We start from the raw sequence: 12,303 nt of genomic DNA on the forward strand, positions 1-12,303 counted from the left end.
ACGCCCTCCTCATTACCCTATGCAGGAAGAAATGTAGGAAGAAATAAATGAAGAAATAAATAAATGTAGAAATACATAAATGTAGAAATAAATAAATGTAAAAATAAATAAATGTAGAAATAAATAAATGTAGAAATGAATAAATGTATAAATAAATAAAAGAATAAAAAAATAAATATGGAAAAAAATAAATATATACATAAATAAGGAAATAAATGTATAAATAATTATTTATTTTCGTTTTTTGCTTTTCTATGTATATTTATTTATATATTTTTTTATTTATTTTTTTTTACATTTATTTGTATATTTATTTATGAATTTATTTATTTTTAATATTGGCAGACTTGGCATTCCATATTTTTCCATTCGAAAACGAAGGACACATATAATACGGATTTCTAAGATTTTAAATAAATATATGTGTGTGTATGTATGTGTGTTTTTAAATATATCATTATATACATATTACTTCGTCATAAATGCGTCTTTAACGGACAGCTCTGTCGACTTATACATGCATCCTGTCACAGTTTAAATTGCCCTGTCAATCATTGTCATAAGTAAAATGCTCCACATTCCATTTAATTTAATTTCTTACCGTTTCGGGGAGAAATGTAGTGAAATGGGCGGACAATATACGAATTGGGATGCACGGTTCTTCTCATAGGTTCTTCTCTCCTATTACTTTGAATGGGAGAAACTGTTGCTAAGCCTGCGTGGAATACATCCCGCCTACTAAGTAAAAGAGCCAATCGCTGATTGGTAAATTCATTGCGTCACTGCAGCTGCCGTTTAAAACGTACTCGGTTACTAACGTAACCTCTGTTCTCTCTAGAGAGGGAACGAGTATTGCGTAAGCTAGCTTACGCTGCGGGAAAGTCTCCTTTCTCGAGATACTGAAGCCAAAAATTATCCTTAATTTTTTTAACTTTGTCAACGCAGTGCGGCAGCCTGCAGACCTAGGGCAGGCGAATCGCGTGCCCATTGGCTGCTCTGCGGCAACTGCAGCAGCCTATGGCTGAGCCTTGCGCGTGACGTCACGTCCAATGAGCGCGCTTGGCGCGCTTAATGCGTCACTGCCCGTCATTAGGGGTGTGGCTTAGCGTATATAAGCAAGGAACAGAGGCTGCTTCACTGGTTTCTGTCGCATGAAGCGAAATGAGCTCGTGGCGAGAGCACGGCGGGTTACGCAATACTCGTTCCCTCTCTAGAGAGAACAGAGGTTACGTTAGTAACCGAGTACGTTCTCTTACGAGAGGTTCTCTCGTATTGCGTAAGCTAGCTTACGCTGCGGGAACACCCTTGTCAACGCCGTGCGCGCGCCCAGCATCCTGAATGAATCCCATGGGGGGGGTCCAGGGAACGCGAAGCGGAGCTGGGCGGCCAAGATACCACAGTACACAAGCACATAATATGGGGCAGGGAGCGGCACAGCCGGTCCAACTAACACTTCCCACATAGTGTAGCTCAACCAGTAGAGCTAAATCCGCAACATAGCCCGCGCACAGACAGTGGGCTGGCTTACGCGAGACTTAGACTGATAGCACTTTGGCCTGCAAAGCGGGAACTTCCAGGTTGTAAAACCTAACAAATGTGGAGGGGGAGGCCCAGCCTGCCGCCGCACAAATGTCATGAATGGGAATCCCACTGGACCACGCCCACGATGAGGCCATGCCTCTGGTGGAGTGTGCCCGAATGCCCAAAGGGCACTGCAGGTTTTTAGATGCGTAAGCAGCTGCGATAGCATCAACTATCCATCTGGACAGGGTGTGTTTCGAGGCGGCGAGACCCTTGGTGCGCCCACCAAACGAAACAAAGAGCTGCTCTGAACGCCTGAAGGCGGCGGAGCGTGAAATATAGTTTTTTAGCGCTCTAACTGGGCAGAGGAGATTACTATCTGCCTCGCAGCCAGCATTCGGCAGGGCTGAAAGGGAAATGACCTGCGCTCTGAAGGGAGTGCCCAGAATTTTGGGGACGTACCCATGCCTCGGTCTGAGAATAACTTTAGAGTTATTGGGTCCGAACTCGAGGCACGCAGCGTTAGTGGATAACGCGTGAAGGTCTCCCACACGTTTTACTGAAGACAGAGCTATCAGAAAAACGGTTTTGAGCGTGAGGTATTTCATATCCACAGTATCTAAGGGTTCAAAGGGATGTGCTTTCAGTGCGTCTAAGACCAGTGAAAGATCCCACATAGGAACCGAAGGGGGTCGCGGGGGGTTCATCCTCCTCGCTCCTCTAAGGAAGCGGATGACAAACTCGTTCCTTCCTAATGCGCGGCCCGGCTCTGAGACAGAGAGCGCTGAAATGGCCGCGACATAGACTTTGAGCGTGGAGGGGGACCTGCCCGCGTCCAGTAGCTCTTGAAGGAAGCACAGTACGTGCGAGACCCCACATGTCTGTGGATTAAGCCCTCTGGTAGTGCACCATTTGTTAAACACCGACCATTTAGACGTGTAGAGCCGCCTCGTGGAGGGGGCTCTAGCTTGTATGATCGTGTTCATCACCCCTTCTGGCAGATCAGCATGTAATTGTTGAGGCTCCACGCATGCAGAGACCAGTGCTCTGGGTGGGGATGCCAAATCGAGCCGTGGGCTTGAGAGAGAAGGTCTCTCCGTACCGGAATCGGCCAGGGGGCTGAGTCTGCCAATTGTATGAGTTCCGGGAACCAAGCTTGGTTCTCCCAGAACGGGGCTATGAGGAGCACTGTGTGGCGCGCTTTCCTGACTCTCTCGATGACCTGAGGCAGCAGAGAGATCGGTGGAAACGCATATAGCGGGCCGCTGGGCCATGTCTGGGCCAGCGCGTCCTCGCTCTTTGAAAAGAACACTGGGCAGTGTGCGTTGTCTTTTGACGCAAAGAGGTCGACTTTCGCTCTGCCAAAGCGGCGCCACAGCGACTGGACTGTTTGGGGGTGTAGAGACCACTCCCCAGGGGGAACATTGTCCCTGGACAGTCTGTCGGGGCCCTCGTTCAGATGGCCAGGCACATGCGATGCTCTCAGAGAGCGCAGAGAGTGCTGAGCCCACACGAGGAGGCGTTCCGTCAGGGCGCAGAGTTGCTTTGATCTGACACCGCCCTGGCGGTTCACATAGGCCACTACTGAAGTGTTGTCCGTGCGGACTAGAACATGGTGACCATGGAGGAATGGGAGGAAGTGCATGAGCGCTTTCTCGACCGCGAGCATCTCTAGACAGTTTATGTGTAGGAGATTCTCCTGGTCTGACCAGTGGCCATAAACCGGTCTGCCTTCGAAGAGCGCTCCCCAACCTAGGTTGGACGCGTCTGTTGAGACAACTTTCCGGTGTGAAACCACTCCCATAGTCACTCCAGTGTGATACCATTCGGCTGCTAGCCAGGGCTGCAGGGCTGAGACACAGACCTGAGTCACTCTGATTAGCGAGCCGCCGGTCGCCCAGGCTCGATGGGATACGCGCGCTTTCAGCCAGCGTTGAAGCGGGCGCATGCGCAGTAAACCCAGCTGAAACACCGCTGCAGCTGAGGCCATATGCCCCAGAATGCGCTGAAATGCCTTCAGGGGAACCCGGTTGCCTTCTTTGAAGGATGCAGCGAGGCGCTGGATGCGGCGCGCGCGCTGCTCCGACAATCTGGCCGTCATTGCCACCGAGTCTAGTTCTATTCCGAGAAAGGAAATTGACTGCCGGGGCGAGAGCGAACTCTTGGTCCAGTTGACCGCTAGACCCAGACCCTCCAGGTGGTCGAGTAGCGCTGTTCTGTGAGACACAAGTTCTGTCTCTGACTGCGCTAGAACGAGCCAATCGTCCAGATAGTTCAGAATTCGCATTCCCTGACTCCTCAGGGGAGCGAGAGCCGTGTCCATGCATTTCGTAAATGTACGGGGTGCTAAGGACAGGCCGAACGGCAGGACTGTGTATTGATAAGCTCGACCGTCGAAGGCGAATCTCAAGAATGGCCTGTGACGGGGAGTTATCTGGATCTGGAAATACGCGTCTTTCAGATCGAGAGAGATAAACCAGTCTCCTGGGCGAACTTGCGCAAGGATCTGTCTGGTTGTAATCATCCTGAACGGCCGTCTCATGAGAGCCCTGTTCAGATGTCTCAGATCTAAAATAGGTCTTAATGCTCCGTCCTTCTTGGGAACGAGGAAGTAACGGCTGTAAAAGCCTGACTCGCTCAAAGAAGGATGAACTTGTTCTATGGCCCCTTTTCGCAGCAGCTTTGCTATTTCTGCTTGAAGCAGATGCGCTGTTTCCAAACTCACTTTCGTTTCCGTCTGCGCTAGAAAGCGTGGAGGGCGACGAGCAAATTGGAGCGAATAGCCGTGTCTTATGGTGTTGAGCACCCATTCTGACGCGCCCTGAATAGCTTCCCATGCTTTTGCATGTATAGCTAGGGGTCGAATGGTCTCTGGGTTCAGATCGCCGCGTTGCGCGGGGTGGGGAACCTGTACCAGAGAGGATGGGGCGGCGCGCGCGCCGCCGATGCTCGGACACGAGGGCAGAAGAACAGGGCTGGCCGACTGTGCAGATTTTAGAGGCTCGATCTCGGAAGATGGAGCGTGAACTGCTGCCAAATAACCCAGGCGCGAGAGCGGCGTGGGGATAATGGTGTCTGAAAGTGGGTGCGCGTGCTCGTGAGTTGGCGCGGGATTTGCACTTATGACACGGCCAGTGTTTGGGAGCTTTATGAGGTCTGCAACCTGTCTGGCAGAGCGGGTAGTGGGCAGGTGTGAGCACAATGCTGTGGGCACATTTTCTGCACTTGATGCTCGAGCGGAAAGTTTCCGCTTTAAGAGATAGCGCTCTGGACGCGTTGCCATGGGAACCTGGTCTGTGTGAGGCAGTGAGCACACGGGAGTGGGTACTTTTCCTACACTCAGTATCCCTGCGGCTTGAGCCGTAGCAACTTGAGGTAACTGAGTGACAGAGCGAGCAGCGAGTAGGTGTGGGCACGGAAGTGTGGGCACATTTCCTACATTTAGTACTCGAGCGGTGTGAGGCCGCTTTATGAGAGAGCGCTCTGAGCGCGTTACCATGGGGATTGTACATGTGTGAAGCAGTGAACACCTGGGTGTGGGCACATTTTCTACACTTAAAGCACTTATACTCTTTTTGAGATTTATCTGAGTCGCCGTGAAAACGGCGTTTGTGTGCAGGCGAGCGAGTGTTATTACTGGCTCGTTGGCTGCGGTGTGTGCTGCTGCAGTAGCCTGAACATAGGGGACTGACAGAGCTGTGCGTTTTGATGGCGGTCCGGCCGTAGCGGGACTCAACCATCTTTTCCTCCTTGCGGATGCTAGGAGGACTTCGCGGGCTCAGGCTTCAACACGATCTTGGGCCGCGGGCCCCGTGGGGGCGGCGGTCTGTGACGGCTGGTCGAGCGCGACCTGGGGCGACCGCCCTGGCGTCGCTGCGAAGCGCTGGGAGGCCTGGAAGAGCGCTGATTAGAGCTGCGCACAGGAGGCTGAGTTTGAGGGCGGCCTGTGGCTGGGCTCGAACGGCGGGGCAAGAAGAGGTTCATCGCCTGTGACGCCTTCTGTACTTCGGAGAACCGATCCACAATTCCGCTGACCGCAGGGCCAAAGAGGCCGGTGGGCGAAAGTGGTGCGTTCAGGAAGACAGCGCGCTCTGAGTCACTCATGTCAGCGAGAGTCAGCCAGAGGTGTCTGTCGATGACGGTGAGCGCGGCCATGGATCTGCCGATGGCTTGAGCAGCGGTCTTGGTGGCGCGTAGCGCAAGATCCGTAGCGCTGCGCAGATCAGTTAAGGCAGACGGACCCGAGCCCTTCTCATCCAGCTCACGGAGGAGGTCGGCTTGAAGGATCTGAAGGACGGCCATTGAGTGCAGGGCGGAAGCAGCCTGGCCGGAGGCGGCGAAAGCGCGGCCGGCGAGGGCTGAGGTGGTCCTGCAGGCTTTAGACGGCAGGGCAGACTTTGAGCGCCATCTAGCAGACGGCGGGCAAAGGTGCGTTGCCACAGCTTCCTCAACGGCGGGGATAGCGTTATAGCCGTTCTCGGCGGCTCCGTCCACCTGGGAGAGAGCCGAGGAGACTGGCGAGCGGAGTCTGGTGGAGAACGGAGCGTTCCAGGATTTAGAGAGCTCGGTGTGGAGCTCAGGCAGGAAGGGTGCTGACCTAGAGGCAGGCGCAGGGCGGCGGCTAGGCAGAAAGCACCCGTCGAGGCGATTGGGCTCCGGTTCCTTAGGTGGGGACCAATCCAGTCCCATTCTCTCGACCGCTTGAGTGAGGAGGCGGAGAAGCTCCGCGTCAACACTAGCACGTGATCTAGTAGACTCCAAAGTCGAGGGGGCGGAGCGGTGAGAGCCCGACCAGTCCTCGCTGTCAGACGCGAGCAGAGAGCAGCTGTCAGCGGCATCATCTGCATCATCCCCCAGGACGACGGCAGTGCGGGCAGAGGCCGGCAGCTGCGCGTCGGTGAAGGGTGGGGGGGAAGGAGAGAGCGAGGCTCGCGGGAGAGGTTCCGGCGAGCGCTCAGCTGTAGCGTCCAGTTCCGGCGGCCTTTGGGAGCGACGTTTCTTCTTACGTGGCCCAGAAGAAGTGGCCGGAGAAGGTGGAGGTTCCTCGAACTTAGCGAGTCGAGCCCGTAGGGTTGACATCGGTAACTCCTCACACTGGTCGCAGCCGCCCTCGGAGAGAGCGCGGGCTGCGTGGTCGAAGCCCAGGCAGAGAGTGCACAACACGTGGCAGTCTCCGTCGCTGAGCGCGGCTCTGCACGAGCCACAGGATGAGCGAGGCATTTGCAACAACGCCTCGCGCTCTTTTAGATGCAGGTGTGTCGCGGCGGACACACAAACACACAACACAGAGCAATGAAAGGATATATATGCCGGATGGCGCAGCAGGCAGGGAAGGCTGAAGGCGGCGAGCGGCCGGCGTCCTCAGGCTGAAATCCTCGGCGTGCTGGTCGCTTGATTCGACGGCGGCTTCCTCGAAGATCAGCGATGCGAAGAGCTTCGCTGAAGAGACAGAAATCAGTGAAGCAGCCTCTGTTCCTTGCTTATATACGCTAAGCCACACCCCTAATGACGGGCAGTGACGCATTAAGCGCGCCAAGCGCGCTCATTGGACGTGACGTCACGCGCAAGGCTCAGCCATAGGCTGCTGCAGTTGCCGCAGAGCAGCCAATGGGCACGCGATTCGCCTGCCCTAGGTCTGCAGGCTGCCGCACTGCGTTGACAAAGTTAAAAAAATTAAGGATAATTTTTGGCTTCAGTATCTCGAGAAAGGAGACTTTCCCGCAGCGTAAGCTAGCTTACGCAATACGAGAGAACCTCTCGTAAGAGAACTCCGGTTCCCATTGAAACCTGACATTGACTGGTCTAGCCTGAAAAATAAGCCTTTTCAACGTTATTTCTGCATACGAAACAACATTTATGGGACAGTTAATGTCAGATTTTCTTGCTGATTTGAAATATATTTAATGGTGAATTTGACAAGCAGATATCAGGATTCCCACATTCAAACAGATAGGACTTTGGAAGCCCGAAATAGCTGCCCAGAGGCGTTGCAAATATGGCAGGGGACTTGAAAGGGACGTTATGGACACTTTTCTATCCCATGAGGACCCGGGAGAGGATTTGTGAATGGCAGTGAAGTGAGCAACTGACGCTGGTAGGTCACGTGATAGCAGTGGTGTAGTCTAGTTTTTTGTAGTGATTATACTGTAATGCTTTTACTTTTAGAAATGGTGTTTTTGAAAAAAAAATGGTGTTATTGTTTTGGCAAGTTTACTGTTTAAATTAAAACATGTATGAAAACTTGTGTGATATTCCCTTAAAATAACGTGTAATAGATTTTATTATTATTCTTTTTATTATTATTATTATTATTTAAAAATTCATTTTACTGTGCAATTTCTTTCTAATTTCTTTGAGTTAGACCGAACTTTTATTTTGGTGGGTTGTAGACATTTGAGTTTCTGTGTGTTTTAATAACTATTATTATTATTATTAGGCCTACTTGAAGTATACTCTACTGTGTAATAGTAATATATTTCTGTTATAATTTCTTAAAGTTATACCGAACTTTTATTTTGACAGGTTGTCGTAAAGACATTACAGTTTCTGTGTGTATATGAATGAATGACGATAGTTTTATCAAATGAAATGGTGAAATTCTCGTGAAGTCACTCTCATAGCAGCTCTGCGATGAAGTGCACATATGTATCCTACATCATGTCTCAATACAGTGAAACGCTGAAAACACCACGAGCGTGAGTCACGCGTGCTTCAGTGTGTGTGTGTGTGTGTGTGTGTGTGTAGTGGAGCACACATTGAGCGCTCATTCCCAGAGACGCGTAGAACACTTGCAGTCTCTTTTAACTTTAATATTCACAGACACTAGTCCACATCGAGATTTGATTCATTGTACAGCCCTACTTTTGATTTATTCATTCAAAAATAGCCAAATTCGGTGACGTTCTGCTTAGCAAGCTCCATTTGTGACTGGATTCCGCGATTCGGTGTCGCTGATTTTTTAAGTGGGTATACGGAAATCCTTGGCCTTTTCTAGTGGGTATACGGCGTATACCTGCGTATCACGTAGACTACACCACTGCGTGATAGTAACAACATATGGACAGAGAATGTCTAATAAGGGGAGAAGTTTCACTCTCAGTACACTTCCGGCTTCTGAACTGGTTGCAGTTCCACTCTGGTTCCATATGAGGGCGCTCACAGGACGAGTGCAGAATGAATGGAGGTCTATGGCACTATACCCATCAAAATCCACTTTTCTCAGGATATAATTTTTTGTCTAGTAATTTGAATGTTGTATTTGAAAGGAGACCCAAAGAAATTACACATTGCTGAGTGTTAGATTTTCTAGAGTCACTTATTTGCTTTAAAAAGTCCTATAAAATGTCAATGACGTCATACACATCATACGACAGAGATACTGCTTTATGGCAATCCTTCAGTTACTTTGGTGCTTTCGTGCTCTGCACTTTCTTTTCTCTCTCAAGGCATCGACTACACAGCTGACACTAGAGCTAGAAGAGTTTTTGTTTTGTTTGTTTCTGGTCCCGCTTCGGATACCACGATGCCATCAAGCGGTATCTCTGGTCGTAATCAGTCCTTCACTGACCAATCAGCGTTCATTAGCAGAATGCTAGCGTGTTATGGGCAACAACAACTCAACCTGTAAGAAATCGAAAGGACATAAGTACTCGTTCATTCAACTTTCAACATATAACCCATGTCGAACTAGAAACCCTACAATCAAATCTGAGATTTCTCAACGGCAATCGGGTGAAAGACATAAATTTAGCCGTCTATCCCATAGACTCCCATTCATTTTGCACTCATGGGCGATTGTCGCCAGTGGAACTCTGGTGGAACTACAACCAAAATTCGGTACAATAGGACTTAATAGGGAGTGGGCAGGCTCTCCGTAGACAGGCTCTGATATGGAGTAGTCCTATGCAGTGTTGCCAGATTGGGACAGTGATTTCAAGCCCAAAAGCTCACCAAAACCCGCCCCCACTTCAAGAAAAACCCGCCTAAATTGCACCATTTTTATCTCCTTAAAATAAAATAACGATCATAAAATAAAAAATAAACAAATTTCTCAGGAAAACGGATCAAAAAAGGGCAATAATAAAGGAGAATTAGCAAAAAGGCTATGACTAAAATGTCCAAGTGGACACTATCAAAACGGCAATCAAGAAATTAACCAATGACTTTAACCCTCGGATGTACACATTGCAGAACATAACACAGAATTTAGTAGTCAAAACTGATTCATCGTTGATTCAGACCTTTCTCAGCAGCTGTCAGGGACGAGTGAGTGCAGTCTGGACGGTGTAAAAGTTGCAGATGTCTGGTTAGGCCAGTACCCAGACAGCAACATAGTATCGGCCCAGATCTGGAACAACTGGAATCCACACAGCCCAGATGTGGGCCAACACTTGCTGTCTGGGTATGCACGTGATCATGGACAGGAGTCGTCCCATATTCAATTTCAATTCAAGTTATTCAACTGTGCTCTCAGAGTTAGTTATATTTATTAAGAGCCATCGAGTCATCTCCCACCACCACATGTGTAATAATACACGTTTTTAGAGTTGCTCACTATCTCACTCTTTACTGTAGATACAACTTACGGTATATTTATGCCACTTTTACACAACACATTCATACTATAACATACTTTTTAACGGTCGCGAAGTAAGTCCAAATTCAAATGTAGTTCATCTACAGTATGCGATTTCTGATTTCTCCTTCACTTTTCCCTACATTACTTCACTAATATAGTACACTTGAATGAGTGAATGAAAACGAGCGAGTAAATTTGGACACTGAGTGCGCCGAAGGGCTGCTGCTTTGCATACCCAGACATCAACATTTGCCCAGATCCGGCCCACATCTGGACCTTGTGGAATATTAAATTATATTATATATATATATATTAAATTCAATAAGCACAAACTGTTAAGACGTTTAATCAATTTTAGCAACAGGAAAACGCTAAGAATCTGCTTTTACAATCAGTATTTCCTGAGGGGAAAGTTGGGATCACATTCATTCGCGAGCAGGACAGCTGTTTAGTGTTCAAGGCCACAAGATCACCACAAATCTGACTTTGTCAACTGAGAGATGACGTTCATTTAACTTTTTTTCCCCCACTTTGTTCTGTATGTAGTTTACCATGCAGAGTGCAGTAGCAATACCAGGCAGCAACTGAATAATGTTACAGATTGTGAAAGAACGATATAGCCTACACGACTGCAGGTATGATTTAAAAAAAAAAAAAAACTTTTTTTTTTTTTTATAACACATGAACCTTGATTAATTTTACATTTGTACAAATAGACTAAATGTCTTTGATTGCTTTTCCTTTAAATGAATTGCAATGAAACAACCTGAAACAATCAAATGATTAGAACATATGATTATGCCTGAGAGAACTCAAAACAGACAACTTTAGTAACATAATATGTGAACCTCGGGGGAAAATAATAACATAAGATTCCTTTAGCAATTCATAATTTAGTATTTATTGAATCTGTTTTCCTGCAGGTGGGATGAGGTCTGAGATTAAGGTTGGTCTGGAGTTGGAGATTGGGCTGTAAGTGGAGTAATAAATGGTCTTTTGTGGTGGATTTGTAAGCCTGACACACTGAACACCAGAACCAGAGCCACATCTTCACTTGTTATAATTAATTATAAATATTTGGATCAGTTAATAGAATCAACTTGGCTCAGTTGCATAGATATTACAATCAATTAATCTGTTTGTCCAGCAAACCCTCAGTATTGATCATCTGTCAAATATCCTGTCAAAAGGAATTTTTTCCTGGCCACAGAAAAATAACTCTTTCTTAGCATGTAGCTGCATCGCGCCATTAAAGGTACAATCAGTGAATAAACAGAATCAATACGCATGTGAAATGTGCACAAACGTTTAAACTAAATCACAAACACAAAATCATGCATAAATCATGCATACATGGGCAATGGAAAAGAGAAAGTAAATGATACTGGAAACAGAACAAGGGAATGAAGCTTTGAAAAGAGTATTTTAACCATTTGAACCGAGCTCATTAATCAGGTAAAACACACATTCACGTAAAGCCCAAAATAACTAGCTGAGTCAGACTGTAGCCTGTCTAAAGCAAAAGAATGGAGATAATGCATTTGTTAAACAGCACATTTTTAAATGTACATAGCACAATCAATTTGAACACAAACCAAAAAGCAGATTCATCTGCCAAATTATTAAATAAAAAAATGCTAAGGAATATATTTTTATATATATATATTATTTTCTGCCAGTTGAACATGCTATACATGCAATAAAAGAAAAATAATAGCACACTTCTCAACAAGCTGCATGTCATGTGCCTCCACAGTCGTGTGGTAAATCATAAGAAACCAACACCAGCACAAGTCTATCTGTGTGGATTGCTAAAGTAAACCGTATTGGTGTAACATTAATGTTTCACTTTCAAATAGTTTGTTATATAAAACCATCAAGATAAGATATAATATAATAATATAATAGTTTATCGTCCAGTGTAACCTTTGATTTGTTCAATGATGTTGGTGTTATAAATTTATAGTTGGTTCTGATCATTTTCATGCAGTGATAAGTTAATATTTGACATGTTGATTGTGTTGGCAATAGGAACATGCGAAAATAAATAAAAACTTTACCAGTTATCCAGCAATGCAGAGTGGGAAATATTCATTGTTGTCATGTATCTTTACAGAAGCCATATTTGAGTTTAGTTTTTCCTCAGTTTTTTTAATTATGCATTTAAAATACAAGTCTAAAATGCAACACTCCATGTTAGCTAT

General features: G+C 47.0%; 1 protein-coding gene and 1 long non-coding RNA gene across 2 annotated transcripts in view; both read right to left on the minus strand.

Moving 5' to 3' along the window:
- Positions 1-12,303, minus strand: part of LOC309495768 — a 44,535-nt gene that overhangs the window by 11,426 nt on the left and 20,806 nt on the right. The window lies entirely within an intron of this gene.
- On the minus strand, positions 4,248-7,246 carry LOC309494411 (uncharacterized protein). Its single transcript, XM_082163742.1, has 2 exons — positions 5,939-7,246; positions 4,248-5,890 (listed from the first exon to the last, which is right to left on the minus strand). Exons 1-2 carry the CDS (start codon positions 6,739-6,741, stop codon positions 5,281-5,283), a joined length of 1,413 nt encoding a protein of 470 aa, XP_082019868.1. The 5' UTR covers positions 6,742-7,246; the 3' UTR covers positions 4,248-5,280.

This window comes from Leuciscus leuciscus (genome assembly GCF_965113295.1).
Source record: "Leuciscus leuciscus genome assembly, chromosome: 3".
Lineage (NCBI taxonomy): Eukaryota > Metazoa > Chordata > Actinopteri > Cypriniformes > Leuciscidae > Leuciscus > Leuciscus leuciscus.